General features: G+C 37.0%; 1 protein-coding gene across 1 annotated transcript in view; it reads right to left on the reverse strand.

The window, feature by feature from the left end:
* Positions 1 to 1,023: 1,023 nt before the first annotated feature.
* LOC121388226 (zinc finger CCCH domain-containing protein 18-like) overlaps positions 1,024 to 26,320 on the reverse strand; it is a 46,632-nt gene continuing 21,335 nt past the window's right edge. The window contains exons 4-20 of the mRNA XM_041519493.1: positions 22,557 to 22,698; positions 21,675 to 21,754; positions 20,621 to 20,707; positions 19,092 to 19,237; positions 18,286 to 18,397; positions 17,376 to 17,443; positions 16,346 to 16,474; positions 15,596 to 15,697; positions 14,024 to 14,113; positions 12,825 to 12,911; positions 10,602 to 10,655; positions 9,894 to 9,950; positions 9,040 to 9,213; positions 7,850 to 8,076; positions 6,824 to 7,077; positions 3,775 to 3,904; positions 1,024 to 1,540 (exon numbers count right to left, since the gene is read on the reverse strand). Of these exons, the coding sequence (XP_041375427.1) occupies positions 1,257 to 1,540; positions 3,775 to 3,904; positions 6,824 to 7,077; positions 7,850 to 8,076; positions 9,040 to 9,213; positions 9,894 to 9,950; positions 10,602 to 10,655; positions 12,825 to 12,911; positions 14,024 to 14,113; positions 15,596 to 15,697; positions 16,346 to 16,474; positions 17,376 to 17,443; positions 18,286 to 18,397; positions 19,092 to 19,237; positions 20,621 to 20,707; positions 21,675 to 21,754; positions 22,557 to 22,698 (2,223 nt within the window). The 3' untranslated portion in view covers positions 1,024 to 1,256. The remainder of the gene's footprint in view (positions 1,541 to 3,774; positions 3,905 to 6,823; positions 7,078 to 7,849; positions 8,077 to 9,039; positions 9,214 to 9,893; positions 9,951 to 10,601; positions 10,656 to 12,824; positions 12,912 to 14,023; positions 14,114 to 15,595; positions 15,698 to 16,345; positions 16,475 to 17,375; positions 17,444 to 18,285; positions 18,398 to 19,091; positions 19,238 to 20,620; positions 20,708 to 21,674; positions 21,755 to 22,556; positions 22,699 to 26,320) is intronic.

A 26,320-nucleotide genomic window follows, 5' to 3' on the forward strand; every position in this document is an offset into this window, starting at 1 on the left:
TGCTATATTAAGGTGTTGTATTTTCATGGAATAAAGTAAAGGCTATATTTTTCTTAATAATAATTGAAAAAATTGTAGAAGGCACATTTTTAGTGTTGACTGACAAAGGCAGTGTTTTTATCTTTGTAAGTAACCAAGATAGATGGGAAACCATGAAACTAATGGTAATTTTTATTTGAAAAAAAATAATATATTAGGTTCAAAACAGCACAATTGAACTGGAAGTATTTCTTCCTAAAGACTGAAATATCTCAATTATTTTTTGCAATAGTGGATGATTTCTAATAAAATGCAATTCAGTATTTGGTATGGTCATTTTAAAAATAATTTTTCAAAATAGGACCAAGATACAAGTAGTTATGAATCCATTACTGGTAATAAAATAATGTGTCTTGGACTGTCAGATACTCCACAAAAAAGATGACGTCCCTTGAAAAAAAACTTCTTTTGTTTAACACCACCACTAGAGCACATTGATTTATTAATCATCGGCTATTGGATGTCAAATATTTGATAATTTTGACATATAGTCTTAGAGAAAACACGCTACATTTTTCCATTAGTAGCAAGAGATCTTTTATATGCACCATCCTACAGACAGGATAACACATACCATGGCCTTTGATATACCAGTCGTGATGCACTGGCTGGAACGAGAAATAGCCCAATAGCCCAAGCGACCGCAAATCACGTGAGCACTTTACCCATGGGCTACACATCCCGTCCCTCCACCTAAAAGAAGTGAATCTTGTAATAATGTTTAAAATTTAATTATGTAGCTTAAATCACTATTCACTGAAGTAGCATTTTTAGGTATAACCTACAATGCCTCTCAAGCATGCTATTTGTTGGGTTGACGTGCAATAATTTCTAATCATTTTAACTTGCATGTAGCTGTAATTATATGGAGGACATTTTCACAATATAACTCGACCATTTTCTATAAACTGTTACTGAATGTCACACAGTGAGAAGGCACCTTTACTTTCCAAAGTTTACCAGGGTAAGCACAACTCAAAAAGACATATTTAAAATAGAGGTTTTTTGTTTTTTTACCCCTGTTTAATATCAGGTCATTTTTAACTTTACAGGCATAAACATCAAAAGTACTTTTTCATAGGCAACAAATGGAAAATATGTTTAAAAATCCACTTTTATTAACCCTGTATCTACATAACAGTATTACTTCTTTCATTGCAGACCTGGATCTGATTTCAAAAAATTACTATGTACAGAGAAATCACATATGTACAACATCACGTCATTTTAGACTTTTTTCTTGCTATGGCATCCTCAACCGCCTTCAACTGTTTTAACAGTTCCTCCCTTCGGGAGAGTGTGCTTTTCTTAATTTTGGGTTTTTCCGGCACAGGTGGTGGAACGGGTCCTGGCACGGCAGGTTTCGTCGGTGTGGGAACCTTCGCCTGTGAGGATGGTTTCAGTGGAGCCTTCATCTGTGCAACAGGGACCTTCGGTCTTACTGGAGGTGACTTGGCTTTCTCTGATCTCACTACAGAGGTAGGCTTTGTTGGTTTATCACCTGAAAAAAAAGCACATATTACGTGTAAATCCGATACGTCGCAAAATTGTTTTCCTGCCTTATCAGATAACTTTTAAAAAAGAAAAGGAACATTTAAACATGGTTATTTGGTGTACAATGTATTAAATGGTTATTTTGACACCAGCTCGAAAGAGTGAGTGGAAACTGCCATCTAGGCTATTCCTACCGATAAAGTAGCAAGGGATCTTTTATATGCACATTTCAACAGACATCAGAGTACAAGGAATATTTTGGTTTTTAAATTTTGATTAGCTACAGTTTTTATCAAGTGAAAATTTATTAGCAACTACCATTTAACATTACAAAGTTGTCTAGTGATCTCTGACACTTACACAGCAAATCGCAACACAATACTAACAAAATGTTCCCTGGAGTACATAGCACAGCCTTTGTTTTATCAGTCAAGAGGCATTGTATCACTTTAAAAAACAAATTTAGTTCAAGTCCTCATCACTTTGTTCAATGGATCAGAAGATATTGCTACAAACTGCACAACCAAAATTCTGGAATTTAAGCATCATTTAAAAAATTTTAGTAGTGGGGCTAAAACTGCTACAGACTGAACAGATAAAATTCTGGAATTCAAACCATCATTTTTGAATGATTGAGTCAAGATCCAGGCATTGTATTAAGTCAAGGTCCAGGCACTGTATTAAGTCAAGGTCCAGGCACTGTATTAAGTCACGGTCCAGGCACTGTATTAAGTCACGGTCCAGGCATTGTATTAAGTCACGGTCCAGGCACTGTATTAAGTCAAGGTCCAGGCACTGTATTTAAGTCAAGGTCCAGGCACTGTATTAAGTCAAGGTCCAGGGCACTGTATTAAGTCACGGTCCAGGCATTATATTAAGTCAAGAAAGTTGAGAACGTTATTTCATTCTCCACAAAATACTTTTTAAAAAAACTACACCACTTAAATTTGCATCATTTGTGTGTTATTCAAATTTAAAATGCACAAACATTTATAAAGATCAGTACAAGATCAGTGATGTGAATGAATAAAAAAAAAAAAAGTAATACAGATAGCAGGGAATAATTTGTTGTGGTTCGCATCGCAGTTTGCTAGTCATTCTAGCTCACGTGTGAACCAATTTCGCACTATGGATCGCTGTTACTGCAAACCAAATAATATAATCGTTTTCGCAGTTGTAGCAAAATTACCATCGTGTTTTTTTCACTCTTTCAATTGGCAAAGTTCGGCTTGAATAATTCAATGTTAGAATGTCACATTCAGTATTCAATCGAAATTTCAATGACGTCACGTGTATTCGATAAAACTCGGAATTAATACCGGTAGTTGACTTTCTGTTCTAAAAATAACTTTTGTGCTGACGTCACTTGTGCAAACCATGGATCAAAATGGTTGTTAATTTGTCAACGGTAAACGCGTGGATTCGCAAAATTGACCCAAGGGAGAAGTGGATACATCCTCTAATACTTTCAATCAAGGTACACAAATCATTTGATTAAGGTACACATCAAATGATGATTTATTCACACTCCGCAGTATATGTTATTGCTTAGAATACATCCTGAAGACATACAGTAGATCACAAAATCTCTTGGGCTCTGAAGGGATTCATTGTGCTGTCCATAACTTACATGCTTGAGCCTACGTGGAAATTGCTAATTAAATTTACAAATGTGCTAATCAAATCACAAAATGATTAGCAGCAACTGCTAACCATTTGTTTCTGTACAAATTATTGCCTGGATAGGTTACCAAGGTTGGTAATTTATGGTAACCTGTACATCAGTTACCACACTGTGTGCTTATTTCAATGCCTGAAGTTCTGACCAGTTTCATCAGGGGATCTGAAAATACTGCTGTAGACTGAACAGGAAGCAAAGAAATGTTTTATTTAATAACGTACTCAACACATTTTATTTACGGTCATATGGCATCGGACATATGGCTAAGGACCACACAGATATTGAGAGAGGAAACCTGCTGTCGCCATTTCATAGGCTCCTCTTTTCGATTAGTAGCAAGGGATCTTTTATATGCACCATCCTACAGACAGGATAGTACATACCACAGCCTTTGTTTCACCAGTTGTGGAGCACTGGCTGGATCGAGAAATAGCCCAATGAGCCCACCAATGGGAATCAATCCTAGATTGATCTCACATCAAGCGAGTACTGTACCACCAAGCTATGTCCCGCTCCCACAGACTCTGAACAGATAAAAGTGTAGAAATCCATCAAGATACCTGCTACTGGCTTGTTGACCGCTGACACTGCCACCGACGGTGGACGTTTGGCCGGGGGTCCTGCCTGGTCACTTGCACGTCTCTTCAACCCGGGGAGGCCGGGAACACTGGGAGGGCCTTTCTCACTGCCCTACAAGACAAATATTGTTTGACATACACACCTGGAAATTAATTAAGCTCCACCTGCATTGGCTGAAACTAGAGATAGCCCAAAGGGCCCACCGATGGGGATCGATCCCAGACCGACTGCGCACTGTTCAAAAAAAACTTTTTGCGATTGTTTTGTCTGTCATTAACTGAACTCACAACAATTGTTTCATACTATTGATTAATCCAAAAGGATAGTAAACACCAATAGTTAGTCAGAAAAATTCCATGTTGTTAATATATCACTTTTTTCGATTTTGCTAAATTTTAAGATTGCCAATATTTTATGATTTACAATACTGTACATTTTCTTTCAAATCTACGGTTTGTGTCTTTTTCTCCAGTATTCATTAAATACACAGGCTACATTGCCAAGGTTTAAGCAGTCATTCACCAATTTGTCAAATGTGAATGAAACTTGAATTTGGCAAAACTATTTCTTTAATAATTCACCAAAGAGAGAAAGAAGACCTGCTTCCAGCATACAGTAAAGTTTGGTTTGTTTAACGACACCACTAGAGCACACTGATTTATTAATCATCAGCTATTGGATGTCAAACATTTGGTAATTTTGACATGTAGTGTTAGAGAACACCCACTACATTTTTCTATTAGCAACAAGGGACCTTTTATTTTGAATTTCATTGCTATTTATTTCCGTGCTTATATCCAATTAAGGTTCAAGCACATTGTCCTCGGCATACACCTCAGCTATCTGTCGAGGACAGTGGGTTAGTTGTTAATTGTTAGTGGTTAGTGAGAGAAGAGGTTGTAGTGGTCATACACCTACCTAATGAGTCATTAAAACTTGTTCTGGCTGTAGCTGGTTCCTATCAGACTTATGTTCGATGGCTTAACCACAACATCACCGAGGTCTTTTATATGCACTTTCGCACAGAGAGAACAGTACATACAATGGCCTTTAATATATCAGCACTTGTTGGACAGGGACATTTTTGATTGAATCTCAGAATTAGCTCCACTGAGGTGGTTCGATCCTATGATGCAAGCACTTCGGGGAGTACTGTACTGACTGAGCTAGATCCCGGCCCACTAGGACAGTCACTCCTATTAAAATGTAACAATGGATCTTTTTATGTGTACTTTCCCATGTACAGAATAATACATACCAGGAATGGAGCACTGGTTGGGATGGGGGAAAACCCCACAAAGAGTGATCAGGTTATTAGCAAGAGATCTTGTATGCTTTTACAGAGTACACATCATCAGTATTCTCACTGCTCCATTTAAGCAGGGCGGCCCACCCCGCTATTGCATTTTGCCGCCTTCCTTTTACGTTCTCCACCATCCTTTATTTTTCTGCGCCCCTCTTTATTTTCCAGCACCTATCTCCGCTATTTCCAAATGCACACTTTTTTCCACATAACAAAACAACAAAAAACAACTATCAGTCTGCACACTGGACATCAAATGAAACAAGCCACGCTGTGTACGAAAAAGCAACTGACGAATCATTTACGACAGTTACCGTACAATGTAATTTAACAGTATTTTTAACAGCCTCTGTTTTGTCCCATACCTGTATCCATTTGTATGTTTAATACAAACAAGAAAAGTTATATTTTATTTGAGCAAAGAATGAAAGAATGAATGAATGTTTGTTTAACGATTGAGCAAAGAAAACATTTTTATTTTTTACAGATTCGGCAATCTCCGATTGAAAAAAAAACCCTCACTTATTTGGCGCCAAATTTGTAACATGATCAGAACGATCATTCTGTCTTTTGTTTTCACTAACTGTCGTCTGATATTTTGTCCTCAATTGCAGATATAATTTGTTGTAACTGATGATTTTTACTTTGTCATTTCCGTCATTCTGTTTATTCAGCAGTTCTTTATAAAATATTATAAACTTTTCATTTTGGGGGGATATCACCGCTTATAAAAACAACGTAAAATAATTTATCTTGGGTGCCAAATAATATATACACCATCTGTACAAAAACGAAACTACTTTTTATCAGCTGGCGATAATATTTCATCACAGCGATCGATTCATTCGATGAAGGTGGAAATAACAAAAAATGTATCCGACATTAGGGGATCACTTTACAAACATCTTGAAAGCTTTATTGAAAATAACATTAAAACTTTGATCGGTTCAGCAAAACGGGAACTGCCCGTGAATGTCAGACCGATAACATCTTCGGCTCAATTAAAAGACCAGTCTGCTTGTATTTCATATAAACTTGCACTTTTTTGTAGGCAAAATAAGAAGTGTTTTTCCACAAAGTCAACCAACACACAACAATATGGTAACCAAGCTCCCCCCTCCCTTTTTTTTTTTTTTTTTTTTTGAAGGATGTGGTGCTGCGCAGCCGCCCTCCTTTTATTTTCACCCAGCAAGAACACTGCATCATATATTGCTACTACCGATATTCAAAGAGGTGAACACATCTATAGTCCGTCCTATCCTACAAAAATTTGTTTTTTTTAAATAATTTCAGTTTGGTTTGATGTAAGAAGAAAAGTAAATGTTTTGGAATGAACAAAAAACCCACTATTTTGTGTGTAATTTAGAAAACAATCGGCTCAGAAATAAATAATTTGTAGTAAATTCCATAGTACGAAAAAAAAGGCGTTCCCTGTGGGAAAGACTACAGGTGTATAAATTATGTCATATTTTTATCTTGAATGCTGTAACAGTGGCCTGAATAAAATATGCTCTTTAAAATATATTAAAAAAACACCAAAAAAACCCCAGCCAGTTAATATCACTACTACCGATATTCAGAGGTGAATACATCTAGATATATAAACACATGCCATATTTTTATCTTGAATGCTGTAATAGTTACCAAGGAGTGTTGATAAATAAAATGTTTAAAAAAAACAAAAAAACAAAAACAATAAAAAAACACAAGTTGATAAATATGTATACCTTACTGACGAGCAGTAACTTGATGCTCTGTTTCTGCCCGACGAGCTTCATGGGGTCTTTGGGTTTGACTGGAGTGGCCGGTGCCCTGCCTGACTGATGGCGGTACCCGGCCGAGGAGTTGTACAGTCGGCTGTCCGAGCTCTGGCGACCGCTGGGTCGGTGTTCCGTTTTCCTTGGTCTGTGTTCCGACTGGTGTTCAGGAGCGCGCGGCCGTCTCACCTCCTTCAACGGAGCCTTCGGCGGCTTCTTCTCATCTACAAACAATTAAATTTCTCCTTCATCTACAAACAATTAAATCTCTCCTTCATCTACAAACAATTCAATCTCTCCTTCATCTACAAACAATTCAATCTCTCCTTCAACTACAAACAATTCAATCTCTCCTTCAACTACAAACAATTAAATCTCTCCTTCATCTACAAACAATTCAATCTCTCCTTCATCTGCAAACAATTAAATCTTTCCTTCATCTATAAACAATTAAATTTCTTTTATCAATACAATTTAACGGCTACCGATTTATCTAGCCCTAAAAATATAATTTTGTTCTTTTTATTAAAGACAATTTGTCAGGAAATGTCACATTATCTGCAGGAATGACGGAGCACACACTTTATAATTCGGAATCAAAAATATCATTCGTAGTAAATGTTAAGACAGAGATGAATTTTACTTGTAGAATGCAGGAAATTGCATTTCTGGAAATCTAGGTTTCAAAATTTTACAGAGGAGAATATTTCCGAACCCCTGTAGGAACTTTTGCGTCCTCGATCTTTCTTGCATCCATATATAAAATCAACACACTGTTCTATGCATGTACTATGCAGTCACCTGGAACTTTCTTGCATCCATATATAAAATCAACACACTGTTCTATGCATGTACTATGCAGTCACCTGGAACTTTCTTGCATCCATATATAAAATCAACACACTGTTCTATGCATGTACTATGCAGTCACCTGGAACTTTCTTGCATGCATATATAAAATCAACACACTGTTCTATGCATGTACTATGCAGTCACCTGGAACTTTCTTCACCGCCGGTTCCCCGTTCTGTCCCTTCTGTAGATCTCGATACAGGTGGTCGGAGTCGGCACTGCCACTGGAAGTCGTTGAGCCAGAACTGCTGGACCGAGATGACACGCTGCTCATGCTGCGTGATCGCGAGCGGGAGAATGACGAAGAGGACGACCGACTGCGAGAACGAGACACACTGCTGGCGCTGGTGCTCACTGAGCGAGGACGCAATCTAGAGGTCAAAGAGGGTTTAAACAATATTTTATTACCGCCATGTTTGTCGTTCTGGAATCGGGGCCTCTCCCTTAATGTTTACAATACAAAGTTTAATTTGCAGCCAAGATGACAAAAATAATAACTTGATATTTACAAATAAAGAGAAACAAATGGAGAGCAAGAGAAAGAGAGAGAGCGAGGACGCAATCTAGAGGTCAAAGAGGGTTTAAACAATATTTTATTACCGCTATGTTTGTCATTCTGGAATCGGGGCCTCTCCCTTAATGTTTACAACACAAAGTGTTTAATTTGCAGCCAAGATGACAAAAATAATAACTTGATATTTACAAATAAAGAGAAACAAATGGAGAGCGAGAGAGAGAGAGAGAGAGAGAGAGAGAGAGAGAGAGAAGAGAGAGAGAGAGAGAGAGAGAGAGCATCCCTATAACAGATCAGTGCTTCTATAGTTTTAATTACTATTTGTGCATCCAGTTTTTATTCAAAGGATCGCTATAAATTTTGGATGGGTTCCTGTTTAACAGATGACTAAAACACCAGAAAATGTAACACAACAGACCTGGAAGTAAATTCAAACTTCCACATAATATTGGAAGCACTTTGTAACCCAAATTTCTCGTTCCAAACAGAACTCTACATGTGTAACAAAGGCCATGATACGTACTATCGTGTCTACAAAAGATCCCTTGCTGCTAATCGGAAAGAGTAGCCCATTTTGTGGAAGCAACAGGTTTCCTCTCAGATTATATTTGAGGTCATTAACCATATAACTGTACGTAACTAAAATGTGTTGAATGCATCATTAAATAGAACGTTTCTTTCTTTCTTTGCAACCTAAGTTAGTTTAGCAACAACAGAATGCCCATCAATTCGTATCAAAGCAATCTGTGTGCTTGGTGTGTAAACAGTATTAGAGAGAAGAAAGTGTGAGGCACTTATTTACAAAGAGTACATCACTTACTTATTAGCTAGCGGTGGTGGGACTTTCTCTGGCCGTCTTGCCCGGTTGTTTACATCTGTTGGTGCAGCTCGGGCCTGCTTCACAGGTGAATGGGTTAAAGCTGAAGGCAGAGGCTTATCCGGATACCTCTGTTTATGTTTTATTGTCAGACTAACGGCACTGCGTGGCTGCTCACTAGAAAAAAACACACAAAAAAGATTAACAGGTTATAATAACCCAGTGTGAAGACAGAAAATTATCCACTCACACTTCCTTGCTCAAGAGTTATCTACTGCATCAGACTTTAGGGGCTTAATTTACAAAGTGTTTTTGTCTTGCACTTGAAACTATATATATTTATAATATTTACAAAAACAGGCTTTGTAAATTCAGCCCAAGATCTTAAAACAGTTTGTTTCACCCACCCCAAACAAACTATTTTCTAGTATACTATTTGCATTCACCATATGAGCCAGTCTTTTCACTTTTACATAATAAGACCTTCATGCCAGTATTTTTTAAGTTCTATCAGTCTCTCTTTCTCTGCCCGTGTCTCTCTCTCTCTCTCTCTTTCTGTCTGTGTGTCTCCCTCTCAGTCTCTCTCTCCCTCCCTCCAGTTCTATCATGTCACTCCAACACATTCTTATTTTCCGAATGAAGATCCATCAAGACTCATCCACACCACTATGCATGCTTAAACTTTAACAGTTCAGGTCCATTTAATTTTTAACAATTAACACCAAATTTTCCATTCTGTATCTACCTGGTTATAGAATGCAATGCCTCTATGTACTATAACAGATCATTCGGTAATCTGAAACGATTACACAGATAAAAGTTGGATTCGTTGTCTAAGAGAGGAAAACGAAGCTTACACTGCTTTAGTGGGTGGTGGCTGCCGTTTGTCTGGAGGCCGGGCAGCTTTGACAGCACTGCAAGCAGAGAAATAACACAATATTAAACACAATCAACCCACAAAAGCTTTCTACTGTCAAAACAAAAACAATGTAACTTAATGATAACCACAAGACCAGTGGACCTGACCAACTAAATGGGCATTAAGTATATGATTCACTGGACATCTGGCTGATTCGATATACAATTGTGAAAAACTTTGAAAATATTTTCACCACATTAACTTTTTTTTTTTTTAAATACCTGCACCGAATAATCTGATATGTGCCATAAGTACACCTAGCAACTTCATATGGAGTATATTTATCAGCAATATCTAAAAATACTTGAATTCTGAATATACCTGATTAGGAAATGTTTTATTTAACGACGCACTCAACACATTTTATTTACGGTTATATGGCGTTGGACATATGGTTAAGGACCACACAGATATTTTCGATTAGCAGCAAGGGATCTTTTATATGCACCATCCCACAGACAGGATAACACATACCACAGCCTTTGATATACCAGTCGTGGTGCACTGGCTGGAGCGAGAAATAGGCCCACTGATGGGGATCGATCCCAAACCGACTGCGCATCAAGCAAGCGCTTTACCACTGGGTTACATCCCGCCCCATTACCTGATTAAGACAAGAAGCTACCGATGCTAAAAAAATACTTACTTGGGTTTTCCTGCAGGTGGAATCCTTTTTTCACCAGCTTTAGACGAAAATGAGCTAAAAATAGCAGAATTGAATCTTATAGATTACATGTCATTCAAATTGAAAAAAGATAACTGTAAATTCCACAGAATTATCTGCAATTGCCACAACCCAGTAGAGTTATTGAGTGCTCATGATCAATTTGGTATGATATACCTTAATTAAATTACATGCAAGTCTTTAAGATCCTGGGGCCTCATTTCACAAAACATAGCAAGTTTACATCTGTGACTAGCAGATGTGCCGGTGATATGTTTACACATATTTGGCATCTATTTCACGCAGAAAATTACATCACTGAAGAAGATGATTCATTTTAAGGACAAAAGAAAATGAAATATGTGTACTTCAAACTATATTAGTTGTACTGTTAACAGCAATAAGAATTGTGGTTTAGTTGTAGATTTATGTTTAGGTACAAAACTAGGCTTACGATGTTTTGTGAAATTGGGTGCTGAACATGCTACAGTTCTAACATTTGGAACTTCGTGTCATCAGAAAGCATTTGGAAATGTTCAACTCATCTGAATTTCTTAAAATGCTAAATGGTTACAATTACCAAAAAATTGGACATTAGCTAACTCTTGGCGTATATCGTAGCATGGAATACTGAGTGCCAGTTACGACTGTTATTGTAGCTGTACACTTAAAATGAACAAGCATTCTGAGAGTACTGCTAAAGCAATACATGTCCCCTATCAGGCCCAACAATTTTTCATATCTCCTAACTTCAAGGGTCATACTTCTGTGAAAAGTGGGTAAATCACCAAGAAGGTTAAACTTAATCTGTAACAGTACGTGAGAAAGCTAAATACAAAATTTCATCTCAATATCTTCAGGCATTGCAAAACAAAATTTCGGAAAACAAATTTTCACATCTCCTAAGTTCAAGGGCCACAACTCCCATCAAAAATGGATAAATTGCCATAGAAGTCAAAATTTATCTGTAACAGTTATAAAGCTATACACAAAATTTCAGCTCAATATGTCAAGGCATTTTTTAAAAAAACCCGGAGATAAAACCTATAGTCTCCTCTGGTTGGACCGGTAGGGGACTAGTACCAGACATTTAAGAAAATAACATTTTACTAAATTTAAACCCCGGCACTAAATTTACACTTCTTTTGCTAAGTAAAGCAGAAGCTTGCTTCTACCGACACCCCAGCATCATGACTTCTGAAGAAAGGAAGAGAATTCCACAAATGTCAAGCCTCATATCCAATGAAGATTCAGGCACGTTCATCCTGTACAGGACTTCTCACATGGTCAAAAGTTCTGCCCAGGACAACAGACCCAATACAGTCTGTTTGTGTCAAAAGGAAATCGATGAATTGGTATACAACTCCATAATGAATAAATAGCATTTTTTAAAAAGCAAGTTCAGTGTATAGAAAAAGGTTTGTTTACAAATTACCATCAAATTGCATAGGTTAAACCTTCTTTTCTAATACAGGTTATGAAGGCAACTGATGGAACAAGGTAAAACATGCCAAGTTCTATCTTTAATCTCTGTATACTGCATTATCGATTACTTCAGTGACAATGCAAGTGAAACAGCATACCTTGGCCAGGGCTACTAGAGTTGTTTTATAAATCCACTAGCCATGGGATCAGTGATTAAAATAATTTACTAGACACAATTAAAAATTCACCAGCCCTACTTTACTTTAAGTTAATACAATTTTACTAAATAGTAATAATCGGATATGTCAACTAAAGATTAAGATACAGCTTTAAAACAGGGGTGGCGTGGGGGCAGGATATTAATCTTTACAAAATAGACTTAACTGCAACATTTGACCAAAACAAATTCACTAGCTGTCGGTCATGGCAATAGTAGTTATTTATTTGCAAGCCCAACATTGAATATCACTAGCCATGGGAGTGGGGCTACCATAATCTAGAAGCCCTGCTTGGCTGACCTAGTTTTTTGTCTTCACCCCTGTATTAAAAATTAGATTTAATCTATATAGTTTGATGGTTATTTGTAAAGAAACTTATTTTTATTTACACTGAACTTTTTTCAAAAGATGATATTTGAGTTGGTACGAGTTGAAAACATAATAGTATGTTTTTATATGAATTTCAACTTGATTCATTATGGAGTTACTTGCCATTTCATCAGTTCTCTTTTGACGCAGACAGACTATAAACATGGCAGTACTCATGCTAACAGATACATACTTCACTTTGGGTTGCTGAGCAGGCTGCTTTTTCTGGTCAGATGAACCATGCTTGCCGAGTCTTGCAGTTCCGGATGGTGTGGGAGATCTATAGTGAAAACAATTCTTTTGTTACTCATAAAAAACAAAACACTTTTAATATAAAATGTAAAATTTAGCAACATTCTTAAATAGGCCTGTGAAAATTATCCAAGCGAATGAAACAATCTCTATTTTGCATAACCCCCTCTTTCTTTCACACATTAAATTTAGAACATGATTTACATGCTCGTAACAGGTTAAATTAAATGAAAGCGGTCACCTGAAAATTTGTTTCGAGAAATCCTTAAATGATTTATGCAATTTTTTAATTTTCAGAGGTCTGCTTAAATAAATATATAAATAAACAACACAAAAAAGATAAAATATTCAATTTCAAATAAACAAAGATTAACAGAAGCCCATCAATACAAATAAAAACAAACAAAATTTGTACAGAGAATTCTCGTATTTTAGTTTGGCCTCTTTGATGAGAAAATATTTTATTCAAATTTAAGTTCTGGGCTTAAAAATTAAAAGTGACATTTTAATTAAGTAATTACCGTTTCCTATTTATATTAATTTAAAACACTCCCAGTATTAACAAACATAAATATAAATTCTCTCCAAAAACGAAACACCAAATACATCTGCACGTGTTATGTATGGAACATCATACAGGGAGACCATTTTATTTGAATTTACGACCATGAGCCTAAAAATTAAAACTAAACTCACTTTTAAGCCCAAGAGCTAAATCACACCGATGGAGGGTTAAATACAAGAATTCCCCTGTAATAAGGCAATTTATGTCTGCTGTCATACAGCTAAATTACCGTAAATCCTTGAATATAGGCCTGCCTTGATTAGAGGTCGGATCTCTGAGCGTTGCAAAATAAACAGAAGGCTGCCTAGTTCTGCTATTCTATCTTTGTCAGATTAAAGTCCACATTATACTCGTCACTTTCATTGCATGACGTCACATTTTTAACCACATGGCAAAAACAGCAGGACAGGAAAATAATTTTGAGAAGATAAAAAATAGAAGCCTGCCTTGAAATAGAGGCTGGGTCTCACAGGGTCACGAACAAAAATAGAAGCCTAGGCTTTTATTCAAAGATTTATGGTATCCACCTCCACCCCGCCCTGTCCTGTTCTCCCTGGTGAGTTAATGTTAAATACCTGGAGCTGTACGACGAAGATCGACTGTATGACGACCGACTGCTGCGAGACGACACGGACGATGATCTGGATCGTGACGTGGAGTACGAACTGTAACACGAAAAATGTAACACAACTGTAACACGAGAACACGTAACACAACTGTAACACAACAACACATAACATGGTAAACTAACAATCTAATTGAATACATTTGTACTGGAGGTAGTAAAATCTGCATTTTACCATCCGCAGATTTTACAGGTCAAATTACATAACTTGAGCTAAGACCAGGAAAGATATTTTTTAATGATGTCATAAAGACAATTTATTTACTATTATATATGCATATTGCATACACAATTCATTAAATATTAAATCATTTGAAAGTCAGACATGAACATAATCTTCAATTAGACCTATGCTATCTGTTTGAACCCCTATGTTCGGATACAATGGAAACCAGTTAAATTATCCACAAGCACTCACCAGAGTAGAAACCAACACTCGCTTAACAATGGAAGTCCCTCAGACCAGTTAGATACATTCCAAAGTTAACATTTGTTTGTTTAATGACACTAGTCGAAATTTTGTATTATTAATTGTCAGCAATGGATGTTTTTGATAATTCGGACATATATAATCTTAGAGGAAATCTGTTACATTTTCCCCATTAGCAGCAGATAAGACAGGACAGCACATATGATGGCCTTTAATACACCAGTCATGGGGCATTGGCAGACAGGAAAAATATCCAATCAGAATGAATGAATAAAATGAATGGTTTAATTACACCCCAGTGTGTCAAACTAGGATTAAAATTCAATTGGAGAATGGGTCCACCGAGGTGGTTCGATGCTGAAACCAAAGCACCTTAGGTGAGCTCTATACAGACTGAGCTAGATTTTGCCCCAGATACATTCCACTGTGATTATGTTTTTACCATATCATCCAGAAATGTCGTCATATAGTTCCAACAAAAAATGGGAGGGGTTAACCTAGTGATTTCTCATGGTTATCCTGGACTATTTAAATGTAGTTTAAAGTTACAGCTATGTAACATAAGTCACTATGTATATTGTATGTATATAGAAGAGGGCCTCATAAGTTGTCAGACTTGTGCCCTATTCTTTTGTTCTTTGTACAATAAAGTATATTTTCAATCAATCAACCTTTTAGTTGACCAATCCCCCAGGTAGGGGAAATTTTTTTTCTTAATTTCTATCCATACTTGTTTTCCTGCACACAAAATTGGTTAGTATGTGAAGTAAACGTTACCTAGATGAACCTCTAGCATGTTAAGTAAACGTTACCTAGATGAACCTCTAGCATGTTAAGTAAACGTTACCTAGATGAACCTCTAGCATGTTAAGTAAACATTACCTAGATGAACCTCTAGCATGTTAAGTAAACGTTACCTAGATGAACCTCCAGCATGTTAAGTAAACGTTACCTAGATGAACCTCCAGCATGTTAAGTAAACGTTACCTAGATGAACCTCCAGCATGTTAAGTAAACGTTACCTAGATGAACCTCCAGCATGTTAAGTAAATGTTACCTAGATGAACCTCTAGCATGTTAAGTAAACGTTACCTAGATGAACCTCTAGAGGAGACACTGTACGATCGTCTTGACCGCCGCCTGCTGCGCGAATCACTTCTTGAGCCTCTGTATCTCGACACTGGCGACTTTGTCCTGCAGAGAAAACAATCAATGTTCAGGCAACTTTTTTTTTTCTTCAAAATTTTTATTAGCAACAGTTGGTGATCAGCTTAAAACTTGTGTATCAACTATTTAATGTTGAGAATAGTGTAGAAATCGTGATGCGATGGTGAACAAAATGTTCTCTGTGTAACATTTTAGAACTTGTGTAACAATCTCTGAAAATTCTTAACTAATAGTGACAAAATATTGAACATATTTTCTACAGGAACATTTAAAACATTTGCATATTTTTAGTGGAATGAAAGCTGCAACATTATACTTTATCATATCCAAATATATTCACAATGATAAAAAAAAAAAACACATTTCTTTATACGAGTATGTTATACATCAGTATCTCTCAAGACACTTTGTTTTAGATTTTCAGATGTATTTCCTTGAAAATTATTCAAAAGTGGCTAAGTTAAAGAAAATCTTATTAGCCAAAGGCTAAATGTTTTAGCCACTGTGTATGAAAATTAGCAATTAGCAAAATCTGGCAATGAACAGGGCGAGTCCTGGTTATGTTAAGGTATGCAATTTCTCCCTAATTAATTTGTCAAGTCCTGAGTTCCCCATCTCAACTTTGTTTTCTCTATTGTGTTTTTCAAAAACTAAAGTCTGATAAAGTGATCTGACCTCTGCCATGGGTCATGCCACTCGTCCGCCTGCCGACCCTTTGCCACATGTTTTGTGGGATGCGGCATCTCGGCTTTGTCATGATGCCACTTGTCATGCCGTCGCTCGTGTCTCTGTCTTGGGGGATATCTAAAAAAACAAATAGACCAATGTGAGCAGACTTGGTACTCATACATATTTTATGGTACTTCAGACCAAAATGTAGTACCTTGCTTGAAATAGGGTTTTGGTTTTTTTCAACATATATAATCATCTAAAATGTAGTTCTGAAGGTAAAAAAAAAAAGAAGGTTGTTTTGTTTAACGACAAAACACACATGTTTAGCACATTAATTAATCATCGGCTATTGGATGTCAAGCATTTGGTAATTCTGACAGTCTTCAGAGGAAACCCACTTTCTTTTTAACTAATGCAGCAATGAAACTTTTATATGCACTTTCCCAGACAGGAAAGCACATACCACAGCCTTTGTCCAGTTGTGGTGCACTGGTTGGAACGAGAAATAACCGAATCAGTTGAATGAATTCATCGAGGTGGTTCGATCTTCCGAGTGTAAAATCTTCTCTATACTTTAACACTCCACAATTCAAAACATTTAAAGTTCTATTAGTAGCTTAGTAGCTTGAAGTAAGAATTTTAATAGATTTACTGTATACAAAGTTTGCTTTGTTTAATGACACCACTAGAGCACACTGATTTATTAATGATCGGCTATTGGATGTCAAACATTTGGTAATTTTGACATAGTCTTAGAGACGAAACCCGCTACATTTTTCTATTAGTAGCAAGCAATCTGTTATGTTATATGCACCATCCCAGACAGGATAGCACATACCATAGCCTTTGATATACCAGTCATGGTGTACTGGCTGGAATGAGAAATAAACCACTGGGCCCACCGACGGGGATCGATCTGAAACCGACCACGCATCAAGCTACAGTATACAGACAATGAAATATAAATGTTAAATTCATTGAGGTAAAAAAAAAAAAAAAATAATAATAATAATCTAATTTATCTGTAACTTACACGGGTCGTTCAACTCTGTCCATATGTAAACTAAAAGGTCTTTCTTTAAAACCTGGTCGCTCTTCTTCCTATGGTTAAACAAAAATATAAAATGAATTACTTTTCTAAAGAATTGACCATATTTATATTTGAGTACATAATCATACAAAAGGGTGCATATTGTTTATTTTCCTATTTGCAGGAATAATTGTTATCCTATCATTAATTAAATCTAGTTGCATAAACGATCACAACTACATGTCTGAATGCTTCTGTTTGGTCTTAAATATGTTAGTTGTATTACTTGCGTAAACATCAATGAGACTTTAGGAATGTAGAATTTAATTCATAAATCTTCCCTTAAATTCAGAGCCCTCCCATATAAAACATAAAACACCAATAAATAGCAACTCATTTATTGTAAACACACTAGGCCGAATCGACTAAACACACTAGGCTGGACCGACTGACCGAGTATACATTAAATAACATAATAACACATACTGCTTCACATAGTAACTCTTTAAGTAATACTTCACCATAATGTAAAATAACAAAAACACCACTTGTCCTGTCGGTCTCCTAGGCTGTATGACACGTGCTACAAACTGCACGTGCAGCATTAACCACACCAAAGCGCCACCTATGGGAGCTACTCCCAAATCAAGGGGAAATAATTTTCATCTAATTCTCTAAGATCAACCGACATTTTGTTAAAGCAAATGTCAAATGATGATAAAAAGATAAAGAATGAAGAATTATAGTTTTTAAGATGGCAATTTTAATTTTTCCTTGATTGTTCAAAAACAAAAGTATGATAATTCGTCCAAAAACATTCTTTACACCAAGAAATACAACAAGAATAACAACTTAGGTTGTAGAATTTGATTATGAAGTAACAACAGTGTTAAAGCATATTAAAAATTTCTACCCTAAAGGGAGGGTACTCTGGTCCTCTTGTCCACCGCACTTCAAAATTCTCATACTGCCCTGGCTGCCACGTCGTCACTTGAGGTTTGCTGTAGTACTCATCGTCTTCAAAACTAAAAACAATTAAAACATTAAGCTTTTTTTTTAAAAGAGTAATGATGCCTTGCATGTTATACAATGAATAGTAAAAAAATCAATTAGTACGCACGAAAGATTTTTGTTTGTTTTGTTTAACGACACCACTAGAGCACATTGATTTATTAATCATCGGCTACTGGATGTCAAACATTAGGTAATTTTGACATATAGTCTTAGAGAGGAAACATGCTACATTTTTCCATTAGTAGCAAGGGATGTTTAATATGCACCATCCCACAGAGAGGATAGCATATACCACAGCCTTTGATACATCAGTCTTGGTGCACTGGCTGGAACGAGAAATAGCCCATTGGGCCCAACAAAGGGGATCAATCCCAAACCACCAAGCATCAAGTGGTAAAGCGCTTGCTTGGTGCACAGTTGGTTTGGGAATGATCCCCATCGGTGGACCCACTGGGCTATTTCTTGTTCCAGCCAGTTAACCACGACTGTTGTATCAAAGGCTATGGTATGTGCTATCCCGTCTGAGAGATGGTGAATATAAAAGAGCCATTGCTACTAATGGAAAAATGTAGTAGATTTCCTTTCTAAGATTAAGTAAAAATTACTAAATGTTTGGCATCCAATAGCTGATGATTAATAAATCAATGTGCTCTAGTGGTGAAATTAAACAAAACAAACTTAAAGATAATCTAGTAAACGACATACGCTTGTTGGTCGTAGTAAGGATCTTTTGTATATTTGCTCCTCTCATTCTCCTTGTTGAGCTCTCTCTCCTCGTCAAGGCTGAGGTTCAAACGCTTCTCTTCAAAATCCGTCTCTTGTTCCTTCTTCTCTTGAGCCTTCTTACGCAGCTGGAGGAGAAAACAAACAAAATAACATGTAACGACACCTCAATCACAAGCTACTAGGTTCCATAATAAGATATTAAACAAGCTTCCATTTCGTATCAAGTTTATGTCCCAAGTGAAATAATGTTCAATTGTTTTTCGAGCTTTAGCAAGTGACAATGAAAATTATTTCAAGATCATAAACATGATATGAAATGGTATGCCATGAAAATTATTTCAAAAAGAACATAAACATGATACAATATGGTCTGAGTTTAATATTCTATTTATTACCCATAATCGATTTTAATTTAGATCACTGATCTAGTTTAGCTGACCTTCCAGGAAAGTTGTAATGTGCCAATCAATGACATCATCGAATGATGTTCTAGTGGGACTAACATTTTGATATGCACAAGATATTTTAACTACACAGGTATTAAATAAGGAACCTTGTTTGGAGAATCACACAATATGACAAACTATCTTATACAGCCCGATACTGCCAAACCATTTGCTTGCTTCGTAATAAACTCAAATATAAATACAACTTCCAGACTCGGAATACAGAAGCAATCAAGTAACTGCCATACAATATTGGTTTTATTTGAGGTTTTAGTTGGGTGCTACAAATTAACAGCAATCTGGCGAATTTGATCAGAAAATCTGCAGCCTAATCTAAGTTACATTAAGTTAAGCAGATTAATTTTTATACAGCTATACACATAAAATGATACACATGTTTTAGTTAGCTTTTTGATAATTACTATTATATTGACATACATACATTCAACAAATTGAATCTCAAGTCGCATTTGGCAATTTGGAGAATGACAGCTAAAGACTGATTATCTTGTGCAGGTTATATACCATGGGGCGAATTTGCAAACAATGGTGTTTAAGTATTGTAAATGTATGTAGTTACACGCGTGTAAGACGTAACAAGCTTTGTAAATTTGGCCCCATACTTATAACCTTTACAGTAATATCTTAAGGCAGTTGGAAGGAAGGAAGGAAATGTTTCATTTAACGACGCCTTCAACACATTTTATTTACGGTTATATGGCATAGGACATATGGTTACGGACAACACAGATATTGAGGGAGGAAACCCGCAGTTGCCACTTCATGGACTATTCTTTTCAATTAGCAGCAAGGGATCTTTTATATGCACCATCCCATAGACAGGATAGCACATACCACAGCCGTTGATGTACCAGTCGTGGTGCAATGGCTGGAACGAGACCGTAAGACAGTTGGTGACTTAAGTTAACACGGCATAAATACAGTTTAAAAAGTTCTGCAGTCTTACGGTAGGTTATAAAAACTAATCCTGATTATATAAACACTGTATTTTGTCACTTTCTTTCTGCAGTTAATGATCACTTTGATGAGAAATTAGCAAACCTCTTTTGCGTGTCGCAGACCACGTTCCCACGCCGACTCGGTTGGTGGTAGTTCTGGTGGTGGAGGTGGCTCAGGCTCTTCAGGCATCTGACAAAAGACAGACAGAAAAACAATTACACAAGCTATCCTACCTGGTCAATACGTCACAGTATCATAGGTTAATTTTTCCAGTTTAATCAACCATTAGAAAGGTGCCAGAAAGCAATGCTAGAAAAACTGTCTAGCACACATCTCCTAAACGGTAATGCGCCCATTTCATTAGTCAATTGCTCTCATCATTTAGGAGATAAGCGGCTGTTGAAACCTGTAGATTACTTCATTCTCTAAGCAACAGTAGTACCTGATGTCATGTAATATGTAACGCTCCATGCATTCCTTTTAGTGACGTAACATATATCAGATGTAGTAAATTTTATAATAATTATACTAAAATTATAAGAATCAATGAACCAAAAAATATTTCTGGCACTTGTCCTTTTGTAGATGTTTTTTCAGACACTCATCTAAGAAAAGCCATCTACAAAAGGAGGAGTGCTAGAAATGTATTCTAGGGTACTGCAATATGACAATACCTGACTATAAGGAAAGAACATGAAGTGTACAAATCTAACTACTTGATGTTTATGTTCTTACAATCAGGGAATATTAAATTTAAATAAAATTATACTATTTCTAAACCAAAATTGAGTTTTTAGGACAAAATGTTCTCAAGTCCCAAAAGAATCCCATTTGTTTAAAAAAAAAAAAAACACCAATGCATTATATACCATTTTCCAAAATAAGCACTTTTTCTCAAAATATATCTGCCAACTTATTATAATATATATATTTTATTAGCAACTAATTAATTTCAGCAGCTGTTATTTTCAGCTTAATTTGTTAATTATTGTTCAATATTATGTTCACTGTCATTAATCAAAATTTTAAGGAAGAAGGAAAATGCCTTAATATTTTACATATATATCCAAAATACTTCACATTTTGGACAGTAAACACACAGTAAAAACATGTAGGAAAACAATGTGTATAAATACACATTAATTATGTCAATTACCTCAGATGCCCAAATTGGACCAAATGGTCCCATTGGACCAACTCTATGGAAGCCAGGCATTTCAATCAATCTGTAATTTCCTGCAGAAAAACAAAAATTTAATTTCAATATAACGAGGTAATAATAATAATAATAATAATAATAATAATAGATCTTTATTTCAGATCAGTGATCCACAGAACATAATTAAACATCACATACAAAACTGATTACATAATATACAGTAGCTCGTGCCAGTGATTTGATGTACACACTTGTACACCGCAGATGGGCAAGTACGTTGTTTGAGGCTGCTTCGATTCTGCTTTTTAGCAAATGTTGTTGAGCGAAGTAAAGAGCCCAAGTTTTTTTACTCGATGACTGACAAAGTCCGATCATCCATCGGTTTGCATTATTAAGATTTTAAGATACTGCACAAATTTCACCCATAATGTTTGTCTACATACCATTTTTTATGTAACAATTGTGACCAGAAACAAAATATTTCAGAATATTTACTTTGGGAGACAGTAGGTAAATTTAACTTTTTATTACTGAAAACAGGTTTTGTCAAAGTAATCCATATATTTAGTTTATACACATGTACTCAGAGATGAAGAGATGTAAAACCATATTACCCTTCTTGCTAGACTCCAAAGTCTGGCACCACTTCTTAAGGTTAAAGCAAGTTGTTTTTCTGTACTGTTTGTGGGGGTTTTAAAGTATGGTAAAAAAAAATTGTAACTTTTTATTTCAACATGCAAAAAAAGAAATTTGAATTAAAATTGCCAAGTTTATGTCAATACACACTAAATAAAATTATCATATCTGTGCCACGAAGATGTTAAATTTCAGATATAATACCTAACAATTCTTCCCCTCACCCCCCACCAAATTCCATACCTTTATCATTGATTCCTGGATGGAGGAATCGACAGTTGAGTCCCCATGTGCAGCTTCCTCGCAGGAAGAACCGACATATTGGTTTGGCCGACTGTCGCCTGAATCCTGGTTCTCGAATCTCCCCTTCCTCACAGTCTTCCTCCTGAAACAATCATTGATGTGTACATCAGTTCTCACAATGGAAAACTGCTATAAACAATCTAACAGTCTTCCTCCTAAAACAATCAGTGATGTGTACATCCATTCTCACAATGGAAAATTGCTATAAACCATCTAACAGTCTTCCTCCTGAAACAATCAGTGATGTGTACATCAATTCTCACAATGGAAAATTGCTACAAACCATTTAACAGTCTTCCTCCTGAAACAATCAGTGATGTGTACATCAATTCTCACAATGGAAAATTGCTATAAACCATCTAACAGTCTTCCTCCTGAAACTTTTAGTGATGTGGACATCAATTCTCACAATGAAAACTTGCTATAAACCATTACGGTGTTTGGCCGTTTCAACAAATTCAAGTAAACCAAGCCTCTGATAATTGAGAACTGGTGCAAATTAGGGGTGGGGGAAAGCCCTTTTTCTCCCAGTCTTGGACCGATTCGCGATCTCTGAGACCGATTTTTTTTTTTTTTATAACGTGTGTTTGCCGGTCCCACTTTTGTCATTCTTGTCTGTCTGAAGCACCCGTCTGTTTCTATTATTGGAACAAATTCCTGTCCATCAATTGGACCAGCCTGCACAGACATCGGTATCTTGTGCATGATTTAAAATATACTCTTCAAAAAAAGAAACGCAAAAGGGTACAAATGGGTTATAACTCCGATTTTATGTTTCCTACCGGTTCATGCTTTGTGAATATAAGGTCATTGCATGTCCCAAACACATTCCCACGGTTACATTCGATAAAACGCAGCTACTGTACAATAAAGTTCCAAAATGTGAATATTCGCAAAAACGCAGCCACGTGCAAACCATGTCACCACTGCACGTGCGTTGTCTGCACGTGCAACATGAACACCGACAGTATAAAAGTGCAGGGTGTTCGCTTGCCTGGCCTCTGTATCTGGCCGACAGTTGACAATCCAGGACATGCCACGTCTCAGTGAACCGCAGAGAAACAATGTCATCGGCCGACTAGACGCAGGCGAATCCAGAACGGCCGTTGCCAGGGCATTCCATGTGTCCCCAAGCACCATCTCCAGACTGTGGGACCGTTACCAGCAACATGGATCAACACGTGACCTCCCTAGATCCGGTCGACCACGGGTCACTACCCCCGGGCAGGACCGCTACATCCGGGTACGCCACCTTCGGGAACGATTGACTACTGCCACCTCCACCGCCGCAGCAATACCAGGTTTGCGCAGGATATCCGACCAGACCGTACGGAACCGCCTACGTGAGGTAGGAATTCGTGCCAGACGTCCAGTTCGAGGTGTCATCTTAACACCACAACACCGTCGACTCCGACTGCAGTGGTGCCAGATTCATCGACAATGGCCTCAACTGCGATGGAGACAGGTGTGGTTCAGTGACGAGTCCCGATTTCTGCTCCGACGTCATGATGGAAGATGTCGCGTGTATAGGCGTCGTGGTGAACGTTATGCGGCAAACTGCGTGCAGGAAGTGGACAGATTCGGCGGGGGTAGTGTCATGGTGTGGGCAGCCATCTCACACACTGGCAGAACTGACCTGGTCCACGTGCAGGGCAACCTGAATGCACAGGGCTACATTGACCAGATCCTCCGGCCACACATCGTTCCAGTTATGGCCAACGCCAACGCAGTGTTCCAACATGACAACGCCAGGCCTCACACAGCACGTCTCACAACGGCTTTCCTACAGAACAACAACATTAATGTCCTTCCTTGGCCATCGATATCACCGGATTTGAACCCAATTGAGCATCTATGGGATGAGTTGGACCGACGCCTCCGACAGCGACAACCACAGCCCCAGACCCTGCCCGAGCTGGCAGCAGCCTTGCAGGCCGAGTGGGCCACCATCCCCCGGGACGTCATCCGTACTCTGGTTGCTTCAATGGGCAGGCGGTGCCAGGCAGTTGTCAACACACGCGGAGGCCACACCCGGTATTGACTCCAGATGACCTTGACCTTGACCTTGGTGGTGTGTCCTATCACTTACTCACAATGGACTAGAGTGAATTGTGAACAATCCTGCAACATTTGGTAATTATCGGACTCACCATTCAATAATTAAATCAATTCTCCAAATGTTACGACAATGTGGTTTTGCGTTTCTTCTTTTGAAGAGTATATAATAATAGTAATAAATAAATAAATAGTGGTCAATATGACTGGTGTTTCATACGTCTGTAGTTTTAAAGTCTGCCATAAGTCGGTACTACAGTCTATCAGTCCACTGCAATTAGGCTCCACTATTGTCAAATCCGCTGAGATGGTCACAAGATTAAACAGAAATTAACAATTACACCATTCTTGGTGAGAAAGCTATCAAGGTATTATACTCCAATTAAAACAAAGGACCCAGAGTTTGCAACTGGTCACAATCAACACTTGCCAACACCTGTGCACGGAGCTCTGTCGGGTCGACTGTCTGAGTCCGAGGTAAGACTTTTGTGAAATACAAACTGCTTGAAGTAGCATAAAATATACTGAAATAATCTATAAATGTATTTATTGTTGACTGTTCAATGTAGTGTATCCAGTAATTATAAATCCTGACTTTAAAATTATAAAAAGGTTTCCACCTTTTTTTGTTACATGTGGGAGTGAGTAGAATATCGCTAGAGCCAGTAGAGGTCAAATGTCATCCAATCAGCGAGAATGTTATTAAATGTTTTGTCTAAACGTGTGTTAGTTCAAGCTGTCAGAACGCTTCAGTGGTGTCATTTTTAATTAACTTTCAGGACACAGTACTGAATACTTGCACTTTTTATACATATATGGGAGTTAAAATTTATAACTTTTATTCCTTTTTTTATATTATTTATTCCATTGTGTAAAATATATACAATTTGTTTTTTTGCTGTGATAAAAACAAAATTCTTGTTCTGATGTTTATCGTTTTGCGTTCATGATTCAAGATAAAAATACACAAACGCCACTATGATTTTTTTTTACAACACTATTTGGCAAATATCACCTTTTAATTGATTTTATAATTTTAATTTTTAATGTGTCTTTGTACCAGCCAGTAGCACTGGCCGACTGCAGCCACTCGACTTGTTGGAAAACCAAGATTACAAAGACAAACTGAAGGACTGTTTTCAGCAGTGGTATTCAAATAAAGTCACCAACCAGATTTCTGCAGTTGAAGATCTTGAATGTGAAGTTGACTTTTCAAACATTTTTGTTGAATTACAAACCAGCCACATGAAGCCGATCAGCGCCAGATGGCCGATTCACGTTCAGGAACTGGGATCACTAAAGCGAGACACGCTTGTGAGTGGGTTCTGTAAAACTGGTCTTCTAAAAAGCAGTACCGAGAAGCAGGTTGTTGTTATTTTGGAACATTAACAAAACAAACTTTGTTATTTACTCCGGAGCAGATTGTTATAATATTTGTTTAATGTTTTGCGATATTGACAGTACAAGTCTTATGAGCAAATGTACAGTGTTACCCTTGTCTTGCTTGTTTTTTTCAATGGATTTTTTTGGAATTATTCGCGTACATGTAATTTTTGAGGTTGCTAAAATATGTTCTAAATTTACTAAAATTTGAAAAATTGTTGATTGCAGTTAAGTTTTTGTTAAAAATTGGTAAACTGTCTGCATTG

This window comes from Gigantopelta aegis, chromosome 14 (genome assembly GCF_016097555.1).
Source record: "Gigantopelta aegis isolate Gae_Host chromosome 14, Gae_host_genome, whole genome shotgun sequence".
NCBI classification, from domain to species: Eukaryota; Metazoa; Mollusca; class Gastropoda; order Neomphalida; family Peltospiridae; genus Gigantopelta; species Gigantopelta aegis.